The 25,021-nt window shown below is 40.8% G+C and overlaps 1 protein-coding gene across 1 annotated transcript in view; it reads left to right on the forward strand.

Moving 5' to 3' along the window:
• Positions 1-934: 934 nt before the first annotated feature.
• LOC127414712 (probable voltage-dependent R-type calcium channel subunit alpha-1E) overlaps positions 935-25,021 on the forward strand; it is a 229,162-nt gene continuing 205,075 nt past the window's right edge. The window contains exon 1 of the mRNA XM_051652917.1: positions 935-1,404. Within this exon, the coding sequence (XP_051508877.1) occupies positions 935-1,404 (470 nt within the window). The remainder of the gene's footprint in view (positions 1,405-25,021) is intronic.

A 25,021-nucleotide genomic window follows, 5' to 3' on the forward strand; every position in this document is an offset into this window, starting at 1 on the left:
TGGAGAAGATATAGTCTTCCCTGAATGAATTGTTTCACAGCATTTGAAGGGTGCCTTTGGATGGTTTGTGAGATTAGCTGGGATTTTATTGGGATTTAATTTGTTTACACTCTGGATAATGAATTCCCTCATTAGGTTTATGCAATCCTGCTAGAACACTGTCATGATTTGAAAAGACTATCAAGGTTTCAGAATTATATCCAAGGCAACGCATAAAGCAAGCAGCATTCTTTCTAAAGCAATGAATGCTTCCCCTGAATGAGACTCAAGGGGAATGCATGATCATGTTAGTTACATATTTGACTATGAACAGTGCAAGAATACTAAAGCAATTTTTTCTTTGAAGCATCAGGCAATGGATGGGCCTATTAGCCTTTCGTGTTGCTGTCAATGGTTAAAGGTGATGTATTTAATTTTTCGATGTTAAAATACTTTCTCCTATCCCATCTTAATTTGGATAGTCAACTATGAGTAAGCCATTGGTAGGTTGATTCCTCTCAAAATTGTGTCTCTGTGGCTATTAAGACATTGCTCTGTTTGTTTAAGCAACCCCGGTTGGCCCAAGACAGCAACATTTGCTCATCTCACCCAGTGTCTTGAATTTGTCATGTTTTTAGTGATTATGTTTGTATTTCTGTTTGGTGGGGCAGAAATTACACACTTCACCTTAAGATGTTATAAAATGTTGCAAATTCTTTACTTCATTTATTTACATAAACTATAGACCAACACATAATAATAAAATGTGTCTGCCAAACGGTTAAATGTAAATAAAATTCCTGAGGGAACCCATGGGTTCCAGGTTTTAGGACTAGAAATTGGACTACTCTATTACGTCACAAATAGATAATTAGTTGGTCTTTTCCATGGTAACCCTTCATTCCTCTCTCTTTTTCCTCCGTTGACAGAACAATGCTGAGAATCTGGCCTCAGAATGTTGGAATTGGGCACATGTTCGGTCAGCGCTCAGTCCCTATCTGACTGCAATGCTCTGGCGGTCCCATCTTTCGGTCAGGGTGTGTGTGGCAGGAATCCGTCTCCACGACGCTATCTGCTCCAGCCTCAGGACCCGGAGGGCTGGCTCAAGCACCGAGGAACACTGGAGGATGGCTCCCGCACTTGCTCCCTCCTGGAGCCCCAGAGCCTGGCGGTCAGTTTCCTGTCCCATGCATCCAGTTTCAACACCCTCTACGTCCCCCATGCCCATCCGATGGGCCTGGCTCCATCCTCCCTGGATCTGGGGGGGTCGTGCGAGGGGCCATTGGGTCTGGACCCCGACATGCACGTCAGCCCGAATATCATTAAACGGCGCAGGGGGGGACTTATCGAACAACGTGACATCATTAAAGCACACCAGGCACACAAGATTCAGAGCACCCCACAGGCCCGACGCAAGGAATGGGAGTAAGTGACACACGCATACACACAGCATGCAGTTTAATAAGATGTACATATATTTTTAGCTGGCTCATAATGATAGTAGAATTTACCTGAATTAAAGCTGAAGTCTGTAATGTCCGCAACACTAGCGTCACCAAATGGAATTGCCAAAATAATCACTGTTTAAAAAAAACAAAAAAAACTTCTCCCATCTTCCATTGGTTTGACAGAAATGTGAAGCTTATCATTTATAAAAGCACATAAATTGTTCTGTTAAAATGTGTATTATTTGATCTGTAAAATTGTTTAAATTGTCGTTTTAGCATGTTTGGGTTTACAGGGTAATATCGGCCTGGCAACAAAGTTGTGAAATTGGATATAACTTTTCACACTAAAATCATGTTAACACTAGGTATGTCACAAAATATCGAAAATATTGATTATTGATCAGCACATTATTTTATCTATAAATTTTTGAAGCATCGATAAATTAATATCAGCCAACATGTAAATTAAAAGCCTAATTTGTGTGCTTTCAATTCACTGCCAGTTGCATTCCATTCAATGTAGTCTGATGTAACAGCTTTTGGAGACCACAAGGGGGCAACATAACATTTACTGAAGCCGGTCATGGCATGGAAGAGGCACAGGTATAACACACACATTATGAGCTGATGGCAGTCCAAAGATACAAAGGTTTTTGTACTGCTTCCAGAATTAGCAAAGTGACATTGTTGAGTTTGCAGGTTAGTGTATGAAACTGGTGTAACTGTGCAAACTAAACGATTAGAAATGGCGACGTTTATTATGCAATTTCTCTGTATGTAGTATTGAATAGGTTTCATTCAAGCTGTCAAACCACAAAAAGACATACATGTAACTGAAAATACATTGTATAGGCTCTATGAAAGATACTTATACACAGTATATCATCCAGTAATGACTAGGTTCAATTGTCCTTTGATAATGATTTGGATTTAATTTTTTTTTTCTCCCCAATTTGGAATGCCCAGTTCCCAATGCGCTCTAAGTCCTCGTGGTGGCATAGTGATTCACATAGTGAATCAATCTGGATGGCGGAGGACGAATCTCAGTTGCCTCCACATCTTAGACCGTCAAACCACGCATCTTATCACGTGGCTTGTTGAGCATGTTACCGCAGAGACGTAGTGCGTGTGGAGGCCCAAGCTATTCTCCGCGGTATCCACGTGCCCCACCGAGAGCGAGAACCCCACATTATAGCAACCACGAGGAGGTTACCCCATGTGACTCTACCCTCCCTAGCCAATTTGGTTGCTTAGGAGACCTGGCTGGAGTCACTCAGCACGCCCTGGATTCGAACTCGTGACTCCAGGGGTGGTAGTCAGGAATTTAATAGAAAACCATGCGAGTTGAGCTCTGTGGCGATGCAGAATTTTCAACAGACTTAGGAAAAGGCGAGTGTGTGCATACGTACCTTCATAGAAAATGATTGTTTCAAATATTAGAACTGCCAGACACGTCTGGTGCACGACCCACTTTAATTGACCCTGCTGCTCACACTTTACCAAAGTTGTGTTGAGAAATATGTTTGAAAAGACAAAGACTATTGTGCAACGAACAGCCCTATTTAAATATGAAAAAAATAAATAAATAAATCCCTATATATCGATAATCAGTGGGAAAATTTTCAGATTAATGATACATGAAAGCGGCATAGATCCAAAGCCTAGTTAACATGCATATTATTTACATCATGTGGCTATACCTTTAAAACAGTGAGTATTTTTATGTTCATGGATTGGCCCCCAAGATTTTTGCTTTTTGTTTTTAAAGAAAAGAAGGGACAAGTCAAATATATTTTTGTGGTAATCAACATAATGCCACAAATGCTGCCGACTGAGCTTAGCTTGTATTGAACCCGGAATATTCCTTTAACTGAGTAAACATTGTGCAAATTAGCCTAAATATTCATTTAATTTCAGCAGTACATTTATATAACAGTAATATATCAATCATTTGCACTGTTCTGTAGGTATCACCATTGATTATTAAAAACCATTATCAGTTTACTTCCAAATTGGGCCAGACAATCATGTGTTCCCATGGCGATAAGATTCTAGAATATTTCAGGTTACAAGCAAGAAGGTGGGGAAACATGGGATCCCATGCATTATGTTCCTTTGGTGATGCTTGTACACGACAAAACTGACTTTGTGTGCTTTTGAGGGCCAGCCTTCAACCTCTGCATTTGTCATTAGACGTACAGGTGTGGGTTTGACAGTTGTTTAACCAGGAGAAAAGTGGGCTCTCAGTTTAATACACTTTCTGTGAGCTTACTGTTATCAGTGCCTTATATAGTACTTTTATAGGTGAAAATTATAGGTGTGTTGCATCATTAATAAAGATTTTCAGTTCAATCATTTAAGTAAAAGGACTATTTGAGCAGAATGGAAAAATAGTCAGGACAAATTGACAGTTTTGGTTTCTAAATGTCTCTTGAATTTTGATGGTTTCATGCAGCCGATAATTCACTGCACAAAACAAATTGTGGTCGGCACAAACCATGTTTATCCTTGCTGCAAGTGAATGCACATATAAGGTTGTGTGGGCTGTATTTTGATGTCAACAACAAGATATGAGAAGCGTTTTCTCTTTCTCTTTCTCTTTCAACCCACCAGTTGAGAACCACTTAGCTGGATCATACATAAACAATTGTGAAACAACTTTCTTAAATGTATTTATTGTAGAACTCTTTGGATTGTTTCTGTGTAGTATCTTTGATAAGTTAGATCATTAACAGACTATTGCTGAACTATTGCCAGGGTTGGGGAGTAACGAAATACATGTAACGGGAATACAAAATATAAGTAACTGTATTCCACTACAGTTACAATTTAAATCATTGGTAATTAGAATACAGTTACATTCAAAAAGTATTTTGAAGAGATTACTTTGCATTTTATTGTCATTTGTTTCATTTAATATTTAGTCCTTTCAGATGGAAAACATTTATACATATAAATGATGCGATCCAAAGTGCATTTGAACAGCGGTGAAACACTTTCATATGATGTGTTACATTCATACGAGCAGACAGAGAAGTAAGTTTGAAGTAAGTTTGGAGCAGAAGAAATAGAAATAAACCTTGTGTAAATTGTCAGCTTTATGCTAAGCTAAAATGCTATTTCTAGCCATTTTACATGCATGTGTTACCAGGCAGGATCATATTTTTTTTATCAAGAAAATTCACGTTGGATCCTAATTTCTTTTTTTCTTGTAAGACCTTTGATATTAGGGCAAAAATCATATTCTTGATGATAATTTTTGTATTGTTTTCCTGTAAAAATATCTAAAAATCCTTAAAACAAGATCAATTTGATTTATCTTGTTTTAGAAACAACACTGCATAAGATATTTAGGTTTTTCAGAGAATGTATTTTTAACATGTGTATTTTGTGTTACTGTACTGGCAGAGTTTTTATAGTCAAAACAAGTGAAAAAATCTACCAGTGCTTAAGAAGTAATCCAAAGTATTTAGAATACGTTACTGACCTTGAGTAATCTAACGGAATACGTTAGAAATGACATTTTACAGCATGTATTCTGTAATCTGTAGTGGATTACATTTCAAAAGTAACCCTCCCATCCCTGACTATTGCATAATCAGGGCAGAGCTGTCAGTATGTTGTGGCAGTGGCCTGCTAAAGAGTCCCGCAAGTGCTGGAGCATTGCATTACTGAAATGATTACCTTTCATTTGGCTTTAAACACAGTATGATTGGGTGGAGGTATAATGACCCAACAGCCCTGAGGCACACATACAGGCTCTGCATATTTAGATCTAGCTAAGATCCAGCTGAGCTGGACAGCATGTCTCAGCAACTGATTTGTTCTCTGGTCCATTCTTTAACCAAATACTTACCAACAGAGATGGGAATGTGTCTGAAAGGGATTTAATTAGACAGGATGATGATGGAGTTAAGGACATCAGATGAATGTAAAAGTATAATAAAGAGATGCAGTCCAGTGTTTGATTTGTGTGAATTAAATGACATTTTGATGTACTGTTTCTACTAGATGAAGTGTGTGGGTTTAAATAAGCTTTATATAGCTATACTATAATCTATATAAAAACAATAAATTACTATGTATGTCCTCATTTAAATAGCCTGGTGAACGTGTATGTGTGGGGGCAGGTTTAAGTGGTTTAAGTGTTATTTTTTAGGTTACAAACTGGTAATTACAAGGGTATTATGCTATAAATGTGGTTTATGAGGACATTTCTAGTGTCCCCATAATTTAAATTGCTTTAAAAAACATACTAAACGATGTTTTATTGAAAATGTAAAAATGCAGGGGTTGTGAGGGTTAGGTTTAGGGGTAGGTTTGGGGTTAGGGGATAGAATCTATAGTTTGTACAGTATAAAAATCATTATCTCTATGGAGAGTCCTCATAATGATAGCTGCACCACCGTGTGTGTGTGTGTGTGTGTGTGTGTGTGTGTGTGTGTGTTGGACGTATTCTTGTGTGCACCCATGATTTAGAATACTTTTGTCAGTGTGTGGCCTTGAAAATAGTTAAGAGAATAATATATGTATTAATCAAATCTCTTTGACACATTAATCTGTAAGACTGATGGGATAGCAATTAATGAGTTACTACATTCTGTCTTAACAACTCTCACCATTTAGTTATAAGAGCTCATTGAGACCAAACTGTCTTAACTGTCACAGTCTAACCTCTATTCTCTATATTGATTCAAAAATTCAAAAGGTTAAAAAAAAATCAAAAGGACCCCTGCTTTGACATACAGATAGAACTTTTTACATGTCAAATTGTCTTGTGGTGTAGCAATATATAAAGGGATAGTTTACTCAGAAATTAAAATTGTCATCATTTACTCACCTTCATGTTGTTCTAACCCTACTGTATAGGCATAGGACTTTCTTTGTTCTGTGGAACACAAGTCGAGATGCTTGGCAAAATGTTAGCCTCAGTCACCATTCACTTTTATTGTATGAAAAAAGATGAATGAAAGTGAATGGTGACTGAGGCTAACACTATGCCTAAAATCTCCTTTTGGTTCTGTCGAAGAAATCCATATGGGTTTGGAACTACACGAAGTTGAGTAAATGATGACAGAATTTTCATTTCATAGTTGTTACATGTTTTATATGGAATTTAATCTCTTATTTCCCTTATATATATATATATATATATATATATATATATATATATATATATATATATATATATATATATATATATATAGTATTCGCTATGTCATGAGTTGTTTCATAATAGTTCTACTGTTTAAATTTAGCTAAAAAGCCAATTATAGGCCAATATAATGGCATTTCCAACATGTTGATATCATTTAATGTCACAACATGCCCCAGCAAGTGTTAACATGCAGTTAAGGGGATAGTTCACCCAAAAATGAACATTCTCTCATTATTTACTCACCCTCATGCCATCCCAGATGTGTATGACTTTCTTTCTTCAGCAGAACAAAGGTCTGATCACCATTCAGTTGCATTGTAAGGACCTGCAGAGCTGAGATATTCTTCTAAAAATCTTAATTTGTGTTCAGCAGAAGAGAGAAAGTCATACACATCTGGGATGGCATGAGGGTGAGTAAATGATGAGAGAATTTTTATTTTTGGGTGAACTATCCCTTTAACACTTTAAAGTATCTGCCTATAAAACCCTGAGAAATATTCACCGGAGTAAAACGTGTGACATCTAGCCCCGGTCTCCCTTATACTGTAAGCTGCTTCTGATAAAAGCATCAGCTCAGTGTTTGAGTTTTTTTTTTTTTTTATTATTCTCTACAGTATACTGTTAGAATTTTACATCTAGATTCAAAAAGGAACTTTTTCTTCCAATACAGAAGACTGCTTTAACCTGAAGCTGTTCATGAGAACATGACTCTCATCAATCTAGCCCTGCTGGATAATTAAGACTTTTCAGCTGTGTGCTTGCTTTGAGGGAGAAAATGAATAGTGTGAGGCAGGGGGAGGGGTGGGGGTTGTAAAGACTGTACTCAAGTGAAAAATAAAACTCATATGAGAACTCATGTGGACACGACTGCTGCAGAGTATCTTTTTCAAGCAGTTGAGTGTTTGTATTTTATGCAACAATTTTGACACACATAAATAAATTTTACATATATGTATTTTATGAATATATAAAGTACAGTGCAAAAGTCTTAGGCACATAAGATGTTTCACAAAAACATTTGTCTTAAGATGGTTTTTATATTTTCAGCTTTAGTGTGTCAATAGAAAATGTCAATTTTAGACTCCCAAACATTCGATTTGCACATGAAATATAATAAAATAGAAGAACAGGGAGCCCTGCAACAGATGTCATGGCACGCACAGAGCCCCCCCACTGAACATCGAGTCAGTCTGGGATTACATGAAGAGACAGAAGCAATTGAGACAACCTAAACAGATAGAAGAACTGTGGTGAATTCTCCAAGAAGCTTGCTATCTGCCAGTAACCAAGAAAAACTGTGTCCAAGTGTACCTAGGAGAATTGGTGCTGTTTTGATGGCAAAAGTGGTCACACCAAATATTGATTTAGCTTTTTTATGTTTAATGGACTTTGTATGACATTAAATGATAAATAAAAATATTTTTGTCATTATTTTTGAAGACATACAATACAACATTTTTCACAAGTGCCTAAAGCTTTTGCACAGGACTGTTTATATAAATATATATATATATATATAACCTCAATTCCAAAAAAGTTGGGACAGTATGAAAAATGCAAACAAAAACAAAAAGTAGTTATTTGTAAATTATATTCACCATTTGCTATATTGAAAACACTACAACTACACATTATATGATGTTTTGCCTTGTGAATTTCCTTGTTTTTTGAAAATGTACAGTAATTTAAAATCAGATGATGGCAACACGCTCCAAAAAAGTTGAGACAGGGGCAATTTAAGACTAATAACAATTTGATGAGTTGAAAAAAACAAGGCAGTGTGAAACAGGAGATGTTAAACAGGTGAGGTAATCGTGTCAGTATATAAGGAGCCTTCAAAAACAGCCTAGTCCTTCAAGAGCAAGGATCATTCGAGACTTATCAATTTGCCAACAGATGCTTTGGAAAATAATCCAGCACTTTGAGAACAATGTTCCCCAAAGACAAATTGGAAGGATTTTGGGCATTTTACCCTCTACAGTGCACAATATAGTTAAAAGATTAAAGGAATCTGGTCAAATATCGGTGCGTAAAGGGCAAGACGAAAACCACTTCTGAATGCCCATGATCTCCGAACTTTCAGACGTCACTGTCTTAAAAAACGTCATACATCTGTAATGGATATCATGAACATGGGCTTGGGATAACTTCAGTAAACTTTTGTTAGGGAACACCACTCGCCGCTGTATCCACAGATGCAAGTTAAGACTATACTATGCAAAGCAGAAGCCCTACATCAACACTGTCCAGAAGTGCTGCCGAATTCTCTCGGCTCGGGCTAATTTTAGATGGAAAGTAGAACAGTAGAACCATGGTTTTTGGTCCAATGAGTCCACATTTCAAATAGATTTTGAAAAACACAGCAGTTGTGTTCTCCGTGCCAAAGAGGAAAAGGTTATTTCATTGGTCAGATGATTTCACTATTATTCTAAAATAGTAATAGTAATAGTAATTAACCCCTTAAACTCTATGGATCCACTGGCGGGTCCAAAGTGAAATAGTTTACGCTTAAAATGTTAAAGTCCCATATACATAAGTCAGGTGTATAAGGTATCATTTGAAAGCATGAAAGCTCAGAGATAACCATCACTGGGTAGGACTATTTATATGAAATTAAAAGTATTTCACATAGCACCTAAATGGACAAGTCATATATCAAATGAAAGCTCTCATTCTCAGGAATGTAACAGTACAGTCTTATTTATTTTGTTGCCCTAATACAACATTTTGAAAAAATTTAAAAAGAATCACAAAGTGAAATGAGATCAAGTCATCATATACACATGTCTCTTTTATGCGTAAGTCCCAGATAGCTAATTCTTTACATCTGCTTTTTTCCTTAGGCAGTTTTCTAAAAAATGTGGCATTTTTTACTTTTCAGTGAGCTTGCTTGGCTAATCCAATATTATATCTTAGTTGTCCAGAACAAAATATGCCATCCAGCAGAAAATGCATGCTAAACAAATCATCAGAAAAATATGTTTTTGACAGTTGATGATAAAATGTTATATATCATTGCAAAAGGGGAGGATCTCAGCTTTCTAATCCACTCAGAGGCCGAGATATTTGATGAAATAACGAGGGTGGTGCATGAACTGAAAATTAGACTGAATGTCTATGGACAAACACATCTTTGAGGGATAAAATGCATTAGAGCGCCACCTACATTTCAGATCTGTATATTATTATGGAATGTGACAGAGAAAAAAATATTTTTTCTAGTGCTTGCTGCCATTTAGTGGAATGAAATACAACTTTTCAATTTGAGATAGAGTGTACAGAACCAGAATTACATGTTTACAAAGTTAGGACAGCTAATTTTGTGATAGTATTTCAATTGTAAGGTTACCCAAGACTCGCATAGAAAAAAAAAACATGAGCTTTTGTTCTCCACGATGCACACACGTAAAAGAGCCATCCTGGTTATTTGCGTAACCTCCGTTCCCTGATGGAGGGAACGAGACGTTGTGTAGATGTAGTGACACTAGGGGTCACTCTTGGGAGCCCGAAACACCTCTGGTCTTTGATAAAAGGCCAATGAAAATTGGCAAGTGGTATGCATACGGGTATAAAAGGAGCTGGTATGCAACCACTCATTCAGGTTTTGTGCTGAGGAGCCGAGACAAGGTCCCAGCCATTTCAGCGGGTAGTTCAGCATTGTGGCGGGAAGGACACAACGTCTCGTTCCCTCCATCAGGGAACGGAGGTTACGCAAGTAACTAGGACGTTCCCTATCTGTCACTCACTCGACGTTGTGTCGATGTAGTGACATTAGGGGTCCCTATATGAAACGCCACAACTGGCTGAACTGTGTTACATGAACTGGCGGTGTGAGGCTGGCAGACCACTGTGTGCCTTGTAGCCAGCGCACCAGGCCGACACGTAACTTCCCCCAATGCTGTTATGAGTGTCAAACAGCCCTTCGGGGTCAAGTCGACTGCCCAAAAGATAGAGACAGGCTAGCCCAGTCGTGGCCTCTTATCCTCTTTTTTTTTTTCCTCTGTCATGTGGAGAAGTCCCATGGTAGGTCCTATCCTACGGGGGAGGAGTTTCTACAAGCATGGTGACTGGGGCAGAGAGCCTCTGCCCAAGGAAGATGCAGTTTACCAAGAGAGAAACAAATTAGTGGAAGATATATGTCGCATGGGGTTACCTATGGGGAACCACCACATGCAGAGCACCTACCCCAGTACAGGGCTTAGTTAGTTTCTCCGCAAACTCGTCTGCCACAGGACTCGGAGGAAATCATCCAGGGAACACAGTTTGTGAACACTACTGAGAGTCAACAGCGCACGTCTTCAGCTCAGGGGAGGTGAAAGGCGCTATGCGCAAATCTGTCCCGGACTTACCTGCTTGTGCCTGCCACTACACGGGACGAAACCGGTTCCACCTGGAGATTGTAGAACCTCGCAAAGGTGTTGGGTGTTGCCCAGCCCGCTGCTCTGCAAATGTCTGTTAGAGAGGCGTCACTGGTCAAGGCCTAGGAGGCTGCCACACCCCTGGTAGAATGGGCTCGTAGCCCTGCCGGGGGCGGCACGTCCTGGGCATGATATACCATTGTTATGGCGTCAATGAGCCAGTGGGCGATCCTCTGCTTGGAGACAGCGCTTCCTTTCCGCTGTCCACTAAAGCAGACAAAGAGCTGCTCAGAGACTCTAAAGCTCTGCATGCGATCCAAATAGATGCGTAAAGCGCACACCGGGCACAGCAACATCAGGGCTGGGTCTGCCTCCTCCTGGGGCAGCGCTTGCAGGTTCACCACCTGGTCCCTAAAAGGAGTGGTGGGAACCTTGGGCACATAGCCCGGTCGGGGTCTCAGGATCACATGAGAGTAGCCCAGACCGAACTCCAGGCATGTTTCGCTGACAGAGAACACTCGCAGGTCTCCTACCCTCTTGATGGAAGTGAGCGCAGTCAGGAGGGCAGTCTTCAAGGAGAGTGCCTTAAGCTCAGCTGACTGCAGGGGCTCAAAGGGGGCTCTCCGTAGACCCTGAAGAACTACAGAGAAGTCCCATGAGGGAAAGAGGCACGGTCTGAAGGGATTCAACCTCCTGGCGCCTCTCAGGAACCTGATGATCAGGTCGTGCTTTCCTAAGGACTTACTGTCCACTGTGTCGTGGTGTGCCGCTATAGCGGCTACATACACCTTCAAGGTGGAGGGGGACAGCCGCCCTTCCAACCTCTCCTGCAGGAAGGAAAGCACCGATCTGACAGCGCATCTCTGGGGGTCTTCGCGTCGGGAAGAACACCACTTAGCGAACAGACGCCACTTCAAGGCATACAGGCGCCTCATAGAGGGGGCCCTAGCCTGAGTTATCATGTCTAACACTGTGGGTGGTAGGCCACTTAAGTCCTCTGCATCCCATCCAGGGGCCAGACATGGAGATTCCAGAGGTCTGGTCGTGGGTGCCAGATGGTGCCCCGTCCCTGAGAAAGAAGGTCATTCCTCTCCATGTCGTGAGGAGAACCATGTCTGGGTGGGCCAGTAGGGTGCTACCAGGATGACCTGCTCCTCATCCTCCCTGACCTTGCAAAGGGTCTGTGCAAGTAGGCTCAGTGGGGGAAATGCATATTTGCGAAGTCCAGGGGGCCAGCTGTGTGCCAGCGCGTCTATACCGAGAGGTGCCTTGGTCAGGGCGTACCAGAGCGGGCAGTGGGAGGATTCTTGGGAAGCGAACAGGTCTACCTGTGCCTGCCCGAATCGACTCCAAATCAGTTGGACCTCCTGATGGTCCCCTGAGGGTAACCTGCTGCGACAGCGCGTCCGCTGCAGTGTTGAGGTCGCCGGGATTTGAGTGGCTCGCAGCGACTTGAGGTGCTGCTGACTCCAGAGGAGGAGACAGCGGGCGAGTTGTGACATACAACGGGAGCGTAGACTGCCTTGACGGTTGATATATGCTACCGTTGCCATTGTGTCTGTCCAAACTAACACATGCTTGCCCTGGATCAATGACCGAAACCTCCGCAGGGTGAGCAGAATTGCCAGCAACTCAAGGCAGTTGATGTGCCAACGTAGCCACGGGCCCATCCATGAGCCGGCAGCTGCGTGCCTGTTGCATACAGCGCCCCAGCCCATTTTGGAGGCATCTGTCATAAACCACGACGCGCCTGGAGACCTGCTCTAGGGGAACGCCTGCCCGTAGAAACATGAGGTCTGGGCTGAAGAGCCCAGCCAAGGGCTGAAGAGGCGGTGACAGATCGGCGTGATGGCCACGTGATGTGTCCCACGGTGCCATGCCCATCTCGGAACTCGAGTCTGAAGCCAGTGCTGAAGTGGTCTCATATGCATCAACCCGAGTGGAGTGGCCACTGCTGAGGATGCCATATGCCCCAGGAGCCTCTGAAACAGTTTCAGTGGTACTGCTGTCTTCTGTCTGAATGCCTTCAAACAGGTCAGCACCAACTGTGTGCGCTCATTTGTGAGGTGCGCCGTCAACGAGACTGAGTCCAACTCCAAGCCAAGAAAAGAGATGCTCTGTACCAGGAGGAGCTTGCTCTTTTCCCAGTTGACCCGAAGCCCTAGTCAGCTGAGGTGCGAGAGCACCAGGTCCCTGTGTGCACAACATATCCCGAGAGTGAGCTAGGATTAGCCAATCGTCGAGATAGTTGAGGATGCGAATGCCCACTTCCCTTAACGGGGAAAGGGCTGCATCTGCGACCTTCGTGAAGATGCGAGGATACAAGGACAGGCCGAAAGGGAGGACCTTGTACTGATACACCCGACCCTCGAATGCAAACCGCAGGAAGGGTCTGTGTCGTGGTAGAATCGAGACGTGGAAGTACGCGTCCTTCAGGTCTACCGACGCGAACCAATCTTGATGCCGGGCACCGCTAGAATGCGTTTTTGCGTTAGCGTCTTGAACGAGAGTCTGTGTAAAGCCCAGTTCAGTACTCTCAGGTCCAAGATTGGCCGCAACCCACCGCCTTTCTTCGGTACAATGAAGTAGGGGCAGTAAAACCCCTTCTTCATCTCGGCCGGAGGGACAGGCTCTATCGCATCCTTCTGTAGGAGGTTTACGATCTCCGCGCGCAAGGTAGCAGAGTTCTCGCCCTTAACCGAGGTGAAGTGGATGTCGCTGAACCTGGGCGGACACCTGATGAACTGAATCACGTAGCCGAGTCGGACGGTCCGGATCAGCCAGGCTGGGTACTGCAGCCACTTGGGCATGCACCGAAATTAAATGAAAAGGCAACAAAAGATTCTCCTCCCGGCCCTCCACCGGGGGATGGAGTGGTCTGCTTACGAGCTCCAAAGCAGTGGGTTTCGTCGTCCCTGGGTCGCCCGTCTCAGGGGCACTTCGAAGCCTTTCGCGGGTTCTTGACGGCCGGCCGTGAGACGGGTGGCGTCTGCTTCCTGCGGTGGGCTCCATGCCAGGGCCGGTACAGTCACCACAGGGGGACGCTCTTGGTGACAAACAGGCAGGGTGCGGGATCTTGAGCCGCGCCGGGGCAGGATGTGCTGGATAGCTTCTGTCTGCTGCTTCACCACAGAGAACTGCTGGGCAAGGTCAGTGGGAGGTCAGTGGGGGGATACCCGGCGGAGGTGGTCCCATTGGGGTCCCCAAATCGCCCCCAGTGCTACCCGCGCTGGCCTCATACCCGTAGGTAGAAGGACCGAGGCGGGGAGCCGCTGGGGTGGCTTGCTTTCTTATGAAGGCAAGCTGCGACTGCAACGTTGCCATGGTCATGTTCTCACAATGAGTACATGATCCATCCACGAACGCTGTCTCCGCGTGGGACGCGCCGAGACATGAAAGACAGTGATCGTGACCATCAGAAGGTAAGAGATAACGACCACAACCAGGAATAACACACAAATGGAAAGGCATCTTTAAAAAGATGCATCTTTAAAAAGACGTTCCGTGTATGCCGCTCTTTTAGAGAAATATACTCTTTTATTTCTGCCGAAGCGCCCAGGGGCATTCTCTTCAGTGCACCAGTGCAGAGGAGGGAGAAGCTACTGAAATGCGCCATCAGATCCAGCAGAGGTGAATGAACAGTCAGCTCAGTGAACATCGACTGTTTGCCTCCGAAGAGAAACTCTGAATGAGTGGTTGCATACCACTCCCCGGACATACGGGTATAAAAGGAGCTGGTATGCAACCACTCATTCAGATTTTCTCTTCGGAGCCGAAGATACCACTTGCCAACTATCATTGGCCTTTTATCAAAGACCAGAGGTGTTTCGGGCTCCTAAGTGTGACCCCTAGTGTCACTACATCGAAACAACGTCGAGTGAGTGACAGATAGGGAACTATGCTTTTCCTATCAGCAACTATTTTCTATCTTTTCAATTACAGATTTATGGAGGGGAGAGCTCTATCTTTTAAATTCTAAAAGAATATATTCCCCCTCTTTTTCTTTCTAGAAACATAAAAGGACAAACTTTAATTTTGTTCTTTTCAAAGACCTTGGCTCTTAAAATTAAGATGCTTTAGAAGTTTCAGTGGTTTAGAAAATGGCCAGGTTTTTCCATCTGTTGAAAGTGTATTGTGTGAGTGTGTTATAAAATACAGAGCACTAGCTGGATTTATGTGCTTTCATTTTCACCACACACTAACGCCAAGCAGCTAATAAGAGAAATGGGAATGGCATAGCAGTTAATCTGTGAGCTTTGTTGTATAGTTTTCTGTCTTAGATCAGTCCAAATTCTTTAGACAGTCATATAACTGGACTAAAACCTGGTTACATGGTGGTGTGTTGCGTGACTGCAGTGTGTGTGTGAATGTGTGCACAGTATGACTGCGTGAGTCTCTGATCAGTTGTTAAATAGCAGACGGGAAAAAGACAAAAACAGAGAGAAAAAAAAACGTATCAAATGTGTCATTTAACACACATGCAGAGGCAGTTGCACGTTGCAATATGCACAAGGCTATTATCGCCAGTGTCTGTACACATGCCTAATGGTTTGATGATACTCGCCCTGGTTGGGTGATAAAGGACAGTCAAGATAATTCCGCAGATGACGGTAGACAATAGCACCGGTGCAGTCCAGACAGACAATGTTTTCATCTCCCAGTTGACTTTAGAGTGTATTTAGAGTGGTACAGGTCATCGGCATTGCCATGGAAACCTTGCCATTGATTGCGCCAAAATCGCGGAGGAAACTCTAGAAAAGTGGCTGGAGCAGATGCTTTCAAGATCTAATGAAACCTCTCACTGATACTGACCTTTGGACCCTCCTTATGTGCTAGATCCCTGAAAAACATGATTCAGCATGATAATGGCACCATTCAAGCCGCTGTATGGTCCTAATGTATGGTAATGTCATTTTTTGATTTTCAGAATGTTTAAGGTGGTCTTTTAGACCAGTGTTTCCCAATATTTTTTCTGCCACGGCACACTTTTTACAATTAAACAAATCCCATGGCACACCTCTATTGCACTGTCCCACATAACCATCATTGATAGTTTTCCTTTTCAAGAACTTCCATGTTTTCTGTCCATTTTAGTTGCGTGTTTACTCATAATGTTTGAAATTCGGCTATGCAAAAAACGCAAGTCATGTAGGTACAGTAATGAGATCACAGGTGGCAAGAGTGCTAATTGGGTAATGAATAAAACAACAAATTTGCATATTTTCTTATTTTTAGATTTGTTCTTGCAAATTAATTCTTGCAATGCCACAACAAATAATGTTTTATTTATCTATTTATCTCCAGACTAACATTTAACAGTGGTAGCACCGGTATTAAATTCTACAAATGGTCGCACCAGCACTTGAGTTGGTCGCATCGGTCCAACTGAAAGAAAATTTGTTTTCTTTCACGGTTTCTTTCTTTTTATCAGGATCTTGATGATTAAAATACAGTAATCTGAAGACAAACAAAGACTTTTTCTACAATCAGGCATTAGAAAAGATTTTACACAGAAGGAAAGTTCCAACGCATCCATAGTTTTAACTGTGGAATTTGCAATAAGATCATAGTAACCAAAAGTGTAAGTAAAACCATGATTAGCAGTAACCATAAAACAAAATATGCCATTTTTCGTAAGACAAACACATTCTGAAATTAAATTGTATTCTCTCACTACTATATTCCCCTTTTTCACCCAATTTGGAATGCCCAATTCCCAGTGCGCTTTTTTTTTAAGTCCTCGTGGTCATGTAGTGATTCGCCTCAATCCGGGTGGTGGAGGATGAATTCCAGTTGCCTCCGCATCTGAGACCATCAACCACGTGGCTTGTTGAGCGCGTTGCCACGGAGACACAGCGCATGTGGAGGCTTCACCACGACATCCGCGCTCAACTCACCACGCACCCCACCGAGAACGAACCACATTATAGCAACCACGAGGAGGTTACCCCATGTGACTCTACCCTTTCCTAGCAACAGGGCCAATTTGGTTGCTTAGGAGACCTGGCTGGAGTCACGTTTTAGACTATTCTAATAGAACAACAAATATTTAAAGGTGAAGTGTGTAATTTTTTTTTATGTTAAAATGCTTTCTCCGATCCCAACAGTCAACTTTAAGAAAGCCATTCATAGCTTGATTTCCACAAAAAGGGTAAACACTGTGGCTCTGTGGTGCTTTCAGAACATTGCTCTGTTGTTTGAGCATCCCGACTAGCCCCACCCAACAACATTGTCTCAACCAATAGTGTGAGTTTGGGGTGGGGCTATCTGTTTGTCAACCAATGGCAGATGAGTGGAGTGTTTGGGAAACGTTTGAAAAAAGTCGTTATTTTTGCATTTCTGTTTGCTGATGCTATTAGCACATAACTTACACACATCAACTTGAAGCTATAAGGTTTTTTATAATTTTTTTTTTTTTTAGTAAAATGATTTGCATAATTCTTAATGAAGCAAAGTTTAAAGTTTTTACTAGTAAGGAAAGGATTCAGACTAAAATATCTGGAACAAAAACATAACTTAGATCAGAATAGTTTAAAATTAAGATTAATAAGCCTACCTCAGTTTTTTTATTTGTTATAAAACGAAGTGCCGAGATATAGTCCATGACTGTCATGATTCACTGTTGTTTTGCCTTGTGTTTTGCCCCGTTATCTGTTTCCCCCGGACTACATTTCCCATAATTCCCTGCCCTCATCACTGCCAGCTGTTCCCTATTGTTCTATTCACTCATTAACCCCTGTGTATATAATGCCCTGATTTCTACCCAGTCGTTGTCAGTTGTTATGTGTTTTTCTCCCGTACCGAGTTCCCATCATGGATGTTTTGTTGTTTTATTCCCTAGTTCTTAGTTCTGCCGTGTTCCAGAGTTTTCTATGTTCATTTGTACCACACTTTGTTTCTTTATTAAACTTCTTAAGCCGCACCTAGATCCTGCTCTTGTGATTCCCTTTAGAACATTACACTGACAAGTAAACAAATATTATTTTATAGGTAATGCGCAGTGATGTAAACCAGTTGTTTTCAAACTGGGGTCCAGGGACCCCCAGGAGGCCGCAAGGGGGTGACTGGGGGTCTGCAGAAAATTTCAGACAAAAAAAAGGGTAAAACACGTATACAAGTAAACTTTTAAGAAAACTGAAATCGGGGGGCCTGGGTAGCTCAGTAAGTAAAGATGCTGACTACTACACCTGGAGTCACAAGTTCAAATCCAGGGTGTGCCAAGCAACTCCAGCCAGGTCTCGTAAGCAACCAAATTGGCCCGGTTGCTAGGGTGGGTAGAGTCACATTGGGTTAACCTCCTCATGGTCACCATAATGTGGTTCTCTCAACAAGCCACATGATAAGATGTGTGGATTGACAGTCTCAGACACAGGGGTAACTGAGATTCGTCCTCCGCCACCCAGATTGAGGTGTGTCAATATGCCACCATGAGGACCTAGAGTGCATTGGGAACTGGGCATTCCAGACTGGGGATAAAAATTAATATATATATATATATATATATTTTTTTTTACATATTATTGTTTCATTCTGTTTTCTAAGGACTAAAAAAAAGATTTCAATAGAATTGACAAAGTTTTTCTTCAGGTTTATAGCTTACATCTAACAGTACTCTTATAGTGGGTAGAAACAAGACGTGGTCAACTTTACACAAAATAAAAAGTATTTTTCAGATTATATTTTTTGATAATTTAATTTGGCTTTAGTACAATAACAATAGAAATACAGTTATTTAATTATTTTATTTTGCAAACAACAAAATATGTCTTTATAATATCATACTTTTTTCACAGTAAAAATTTGTCTTTACACATGAAAATACATGACTGCCTTTGTATTTTTTGGAGGGGGTCCCTCACAAGGGGATCATCATATTCGAGGGTCCTTGGCCTTAAAAAGTTTGAAAACCCCTGTAGTAGCATAAGTGAACAGGTGTTTTGCATCATACAGTAGGTGTAATTGGAACACTGTATTACTGACCAATCAGCATATCTGTTTTATAATCAATATTAAAACTCCTAAAAAGGCAAATCTGCCATGGAGATATTTGACCTTCATTTTTGAGGTAAATGTATTGATTCGGATTCAATATAATACTTTTTTGTTGGAGAAATCAACCAGTGTATATTTGAAATGATTTTTTTTCAAGACGGGAAAAGCTGAGAACAGCACTGGAATGGAGACATGTTGTACGATAATGAGACCTGCTACTAAAAAGAGTGGGCAGGAGCTGTTCTGAGTATACAAGAGAGACTTCAAATGACAGGCAGGTCTATATTTAGATATGCATGAAATACAGACACATAGTGACACGCATATGCATTCATGACACATAGCTGCACTGATACACACACGCGCACACATACACACACAGGCAAAAAAACACACACACATATATATATTCATGAAACACACACAGATACACTCACAATTATTCAAGAAATGCTTAAATACATTCACGATAAACACACACTCACTGACATTTATGAAAATTAGATACACTTACGTACATTCATAAAACACCCAATCACACATATATTGGCTCTGTATTGCCCTTCGCAGGCGTAATCATTCTGTGCTCTGACAGAGAGCAGAAATAGCTGCATAGTTGTTATGGCTGAGCCTCTTTGCTTTATGTGTAAACATAACATCTGTGTGCTGGGCAGAATTTTGTGTCTCAAAACCTTTAAAATATCCACCGTAAGGTGTGTGATAATGATTTTAAAAGAATAGTTCAACCCAAAAATGAAAATTCTGGCATTATTTACTCACTCTCATGTCCATAGGTACATGATAAAAGCCCTTTTCTTATGAAAATGTAGTATTTTGATGAATCTTCATGCAAGTCTTTATCAAACAACGACAGTTTATAGCGCTCTCGATGATCCATTCGTAGCAGTTCTTGAATTAATTGCTTACTGGAATTGGATATTATCAGTAAATAATAACTGGGTTTGTTTCTCACACAAAGCTGTCATATGGCTTTAGAGGGGTCATTTTGGTATATATACACTGGCGGCCAAAAGTTTATGGAAAGAAATTGGTACTTTTATTCACCAAAGTGGCATTCAACTGATCACAATGTATAGTCAGGATATTAATAACATGAAAAATTACTATTACAATTTGAAAAAAAAAAAAAAACTACTTCAAAGAGTTCTCATCAAAAAATCCTCCACGTGCAGCAATGACAGCTTTGCAGATCCTTGGCATTCTACCTGTCAGTTTGTCCAGATACTCAGTTGACATTTCACCCCACACTTCCTGTAGCACTTGCCATAGATGTGACTGTCTTGTCGGGCACTTCTCACTCACCTTACAGTCTAGCTGATCCCACAAAAGCTCAATGGGGTTAAGATCCATAACACTCTTTTCCAATTATCTGTTGTCCAATGTCTGTGTTTCTTTGCCCACTCTAACCTTTTCTTTTTGTTTTTCTGTTTCAAAAGTGGCTTTTTCTTTGCAATTCTTCCCATAAGGCCTGCACCCCTGAGTCTTCTCTTTACTGTTGTACATGAAACTGGTGTTGAGCAGGTAGAATTCAATGAAGCTGTCAGCTGAGGACATGTGAGGCATCTATTTCTCAAACTAGAAGCTCTGATGTACTTATCCTCTTGTTTAGTTGTACATCTGGCCTTCCACATCTCTTTCTGTCCTTGTTAGAGCCGGTTGTCCTTTGTCTTTGAAGACTGTAGTGTACACATTTGTATGAAATCTTCAGTTTTTTTGGCAATGTAAAGCATTGTATAGCCTTCATTCCTCAAAACAATGATTGACTGATGAGTTTCTAGAGAAAGCTGTTTCTTTTTTGCCATTTTTGACCTAATATTGACCTTAAGACATGCCAGTCTATTGCATACTGAGGCAACTCAAAAACAAACACAAAGACAATGTTAAGCTTCATTTAACGAACCAAATAGCTTTCAACTGTGTTTGATATAACGGCAAGTGATTTTCTAGTACCAAATTAGCAATTTAGCATGATTACTCAAGGATAAATAGTTGGAGTGATGGCTGCTGGAAATGGGGCCTGTCTAGATTTGATCAAAAATGACTTTTTTCAAATAGTGATGGTGCTGTTTTTTACATCAGCAATGTCCTGACTATACTTTGTGATCAGCTGAATGCCACTTTGGTGAATTAAAGTACCAATTTCCTTCTGAAACAGCAAAATCTGTACATTATTAAAAAACATTAGCCGCCATTGTATATATAATTTTTTATTATTTAATTTTCATCCATGGATCCATATGTATAGCGTTCTCTGTGTATCTCTGTGACTTAACACACAAGGTTAAGTTTTCATCAAGTTTACACTGTAGAATTGGTCTAGATGTTTATATTGCGATGCTTTTTTTTTTTTTTTTCATCTTCAAGCAATTTTAAGATATTTGAAAGTGTTTTTCCTCAAATTGTTCTGTTGAGCCGTTAAATGTTCCTCCCTCAACAATCAGCAGAGTTTAAGTGTCAGACTTGTTTGTCAAAGCTGAATAATTTATGTTGACATGTTGAAAAGGCCTATTCATCAGCCTGATCTGATGCATCTCTCAGTCACAAAAGGAGGAGGGGCAGAAATGAAGAACAGCGTGTCTTGATGCATGGCGCAAACTCTTATTTGTCAACATGTTTCTAAATTTAGCTTAATGCACCAAGCGATTATGCTTAAATTCATATTTGTTTGAGGTGGATGGGGAGGGACAAGTCACTAAAACAAAATGAGAACATAGCAAATTTAGAAATTCTGAAATTTATACAAATTCTTCAATTCAACTGCACTTCAGCTCCAGAAGACAAGAATGCAAAATAGACAAATTTTTACTACTGGTCTTAGGCTTTAGTAAGTAAAACTATAAGGAATGAAATCTGCATATATTAACGTATGGAATTGTCTTATAACAAAATCTATGCTGCAGTACAGTTTGCTAAAAATGAACACTTTTCACTTTGCAGGTAGGCATCAGAGTTAACCTCAAATCAGCTTATAAAAAGGCTATTTATTTGGAGTCATAAGGTGTCCAGGACTAGTTTGTAGCTTGTTTAAGAAGTATGAATAAGTCATTTCAGTATAGGGCTCATGTAAGCGAGGAGAAATAGGGCGACCTTCTGGATAGATACCCATTACACTGGCAATTATTTGACCCCTAAACCCCTTCAACAAACAGCTGCTGCTTCTGGGCATGAGATGAAGGCTGCTTCTCTTAGCCTCAAAGAAAATTGATATTTTTTTCATTTTCAAAAATCTCCGGTTTGTTGATGGTCTTTATTCAGTTTGTGAGTGTGCGCATTTTGAGATCTTTTCTTTGAGGTCTACAAATGATTTGTTTTTGCTTTTTGCTTTCAAGTATAATGTGAAACAGACTAGTCTGAAGATTATGATCATGTCTTCTGAATTCAAACTTTGTGTGAGGAACAGATCAAAATTTAAGCCGTTACCACCGTAGCTTGCTTTCAATTCCAAACATGAGTTGCCACGATGAACCAATTAAGAACCAATGATGTGCGATGCGTCTAGAGGCACCAATATTTGAATGAGGACAAATGCGAATGAGATTTGAAAATTACAGCAGAGGGGAAGATTTTCAGTGAATTATGGTTTAAATTAAATTTTTTCACATAAAGCTATCATATGGCTTCTACAGAATTGGAATATAACCCACAAGTGAGGACATTAAGGGGAATATTAACCTTGTCAGCGATGAATTCCAGCCTTGGTGTTCCTTTGAAAATAAAAATAAATGAATAAATAAATAAATAAAAGCAGACAGCTTCTTCGTTAATAATAAACATGTCAAACACCCAGAATATTATTTTACAATGCATGTGTTAACTGAATATATTTGTCATAGTGCAGTTCCATTTTTAGCCTATTTTAAATGTATTTTAAATGTTGACAATGACAATTAAATTTTCTATATTTGCTCAAATTGTTTCATTGCCACTGAAGGTTAAGGTGTAAGAAATAGCTCTGTTTAAGAATACACACTTTGGAGGCCTGGGTAGCTCAGCAAGTAAAGACGCTGTCTACCACACCTGGAATCGCAAGTTTGAAGCCAGGGCATGCTGAGGGACTCCAGTCAGGCTTTCTAAGCAACCAATTGGCCCGGTTGCTAGGGTGGGTAGAGTCACGTTGGGTTAACCTCTTCGTGGTCACTATAAGGTGGTTCTTCCTTTCGGTGAGGCACGTGGTGAGTTGTGCGTGGATGCCGTGGAGAATAGCGTGAAGCCTCCACACGCACTAGGTCTCCGCGGTAATGCGCTCAACAAGCCATGTGATAAGATGCGTAGATTGACTGTCTCAGACGTGGAGGCAACTGAGATTCATCCTCCACCACCCAGATTGAGGATCTAAAATTCTAAAATCTAGAATTTTAAGATATTAGAATCTTTAAAGTGTTATCAAAGATTCATACAAAGCGAAATCATTGTCTAAGTTGAAATGCTCTTATTAAACCAAATGAAACATTAAGAGCAGGTTTAGACTCCATTATATGAAGCTGTGACGAGGAGGAGGGTGTGGCCGGGCCATGAGGATGTATGCCTGGTGCTGAATTTCCCCAATCAGCGGGAGAGAGCGATAAGGAGGAGTTGGAGACGCCAGAGAGAGAGAGAGAGAGAGAGAGAGAGACACGGAGGAGGGCGTGGACTGGAGGATGCCCGTCTGGCGCTGAGTTGCCCCAATCAGCGGGAGAGAGAGATAAGGAGGAGCCGGAGATGCCAGAGAGAGAGAGAGACACAAACACTACTGCGTGCGTGTCTCTCTCTCGCTCACTCTCGCTCTCTCTCCAACTGATTAGGGCAACTCAGCACCAGGCCTGTATCCTCACGGCCCGGCCACGTCCTCTTCCCCGTCACAGAAGCCATTAAAACATAATGTTCAATAACAAGAGCCATATTAAAAGGTAGACTCCCACATACTGTACTTCCTTCAGTCTGTTTGGTTAAAGTCTTATTGATTTTTTTCCCCCATTAGTAATTTTCAGAAAAGAGGTAAAATGTTCTTTTCCTTTCACTCTTATTTTTCATTTTGTCCATTGATGTCTCACACAAGCAAATTCAAAAGGAGCAATTACAACAGTACAAAAAGATTTCTACTCGCAGTCATAAAAAGTACGTCATGTCTGCAACCGAACTGAGTGATTAATTAGAGTGATGTGTTATTGTTTAGAACAGTGGGAAAAACAATGCTAAATGCCAATCTAATCAAACTCTGTGGTATTTTGACACAGATTAATTTGTCATTTGGTCGTATGGCTAATAAAGTAATATAACATTTGACCCATTTTTCCTATTTAGCCAATAAAAGTTTAATAATTTTGCCTATTAGTGGTCCTACAGTTTTTGCAGTACATGGTACTATACATTTCAATGTTTGACTTTAAGGATGTTTTTGTTACGTTTGTATTATAAACAATTTTGATCCTGTGTTGGGTCACCATTTAATATGCTATGTAAAATCTGGTTCTTGAAACAAAACCAGTTTTGTAGAAGGACTCTTTGGTGATGGGTAGCTTGTGTCACGATACAAAGGCAAAAATGGAGCAATTGTGGGGGTGGGAGCTTTTAGGAGCATCACTCTGAAACATAAAAGTAATGAATACAGCAGGCCAGATGAATGTCGGATCCTTCTTTTGCTGTGGAATCACTTGCATGTTCATACCACATTTAAATATCAAAGGTAACAGTGTATTTGGAAACCCTCTGCATACCGGTGAAAAGGTCTGACGAACGAATAGCATTAACCCCATTTTGGTCTTTTGAAAAATATGTGAAAAGCTGAGCATTCATCACAAATTAGTTTTTAATTAATGTGTCTGACCTTCCTGTTGTTCACCTGGGACAGTCTTGCGCAGTAGGGGGAGTTTGCCAACACTACAGGAAGGTGAAAGATTGTGTGTGTTTGTGTCATCAGTCATCTTGCCTCTTCATACCTCTGTTGGGATGCCAACGGTATTTCTCATGTGTGGTGAGTAATTTCTGTTTAGAGAGTGTGCTGATAGATCAAGACAGCTAATAGGTGCATTTCATGGAAGCACCTGACACCTGCTTCCTTCCAACCCTAATGCAATCTCATCAGCTCC

The sequence above is a fragment of the Myxocyprinus asiaticus genome, chromosome 24 (genome assembly GCF_019703515.2).
Source record: "Myxocyprinus asiaticus isolate MX2 ecotype Aquarium Trade chromosome 24, UBuf_Myxa_2, whole genome shotgun sequence".
Taxonomy (NCBI): domain Eukaryota; kingdom Metazoa; phylum Chordata; class Actinopteri; order Cypriniformes; family Catostomidae; genus Myxocyprinus; species Myxocyprinus asiaticus.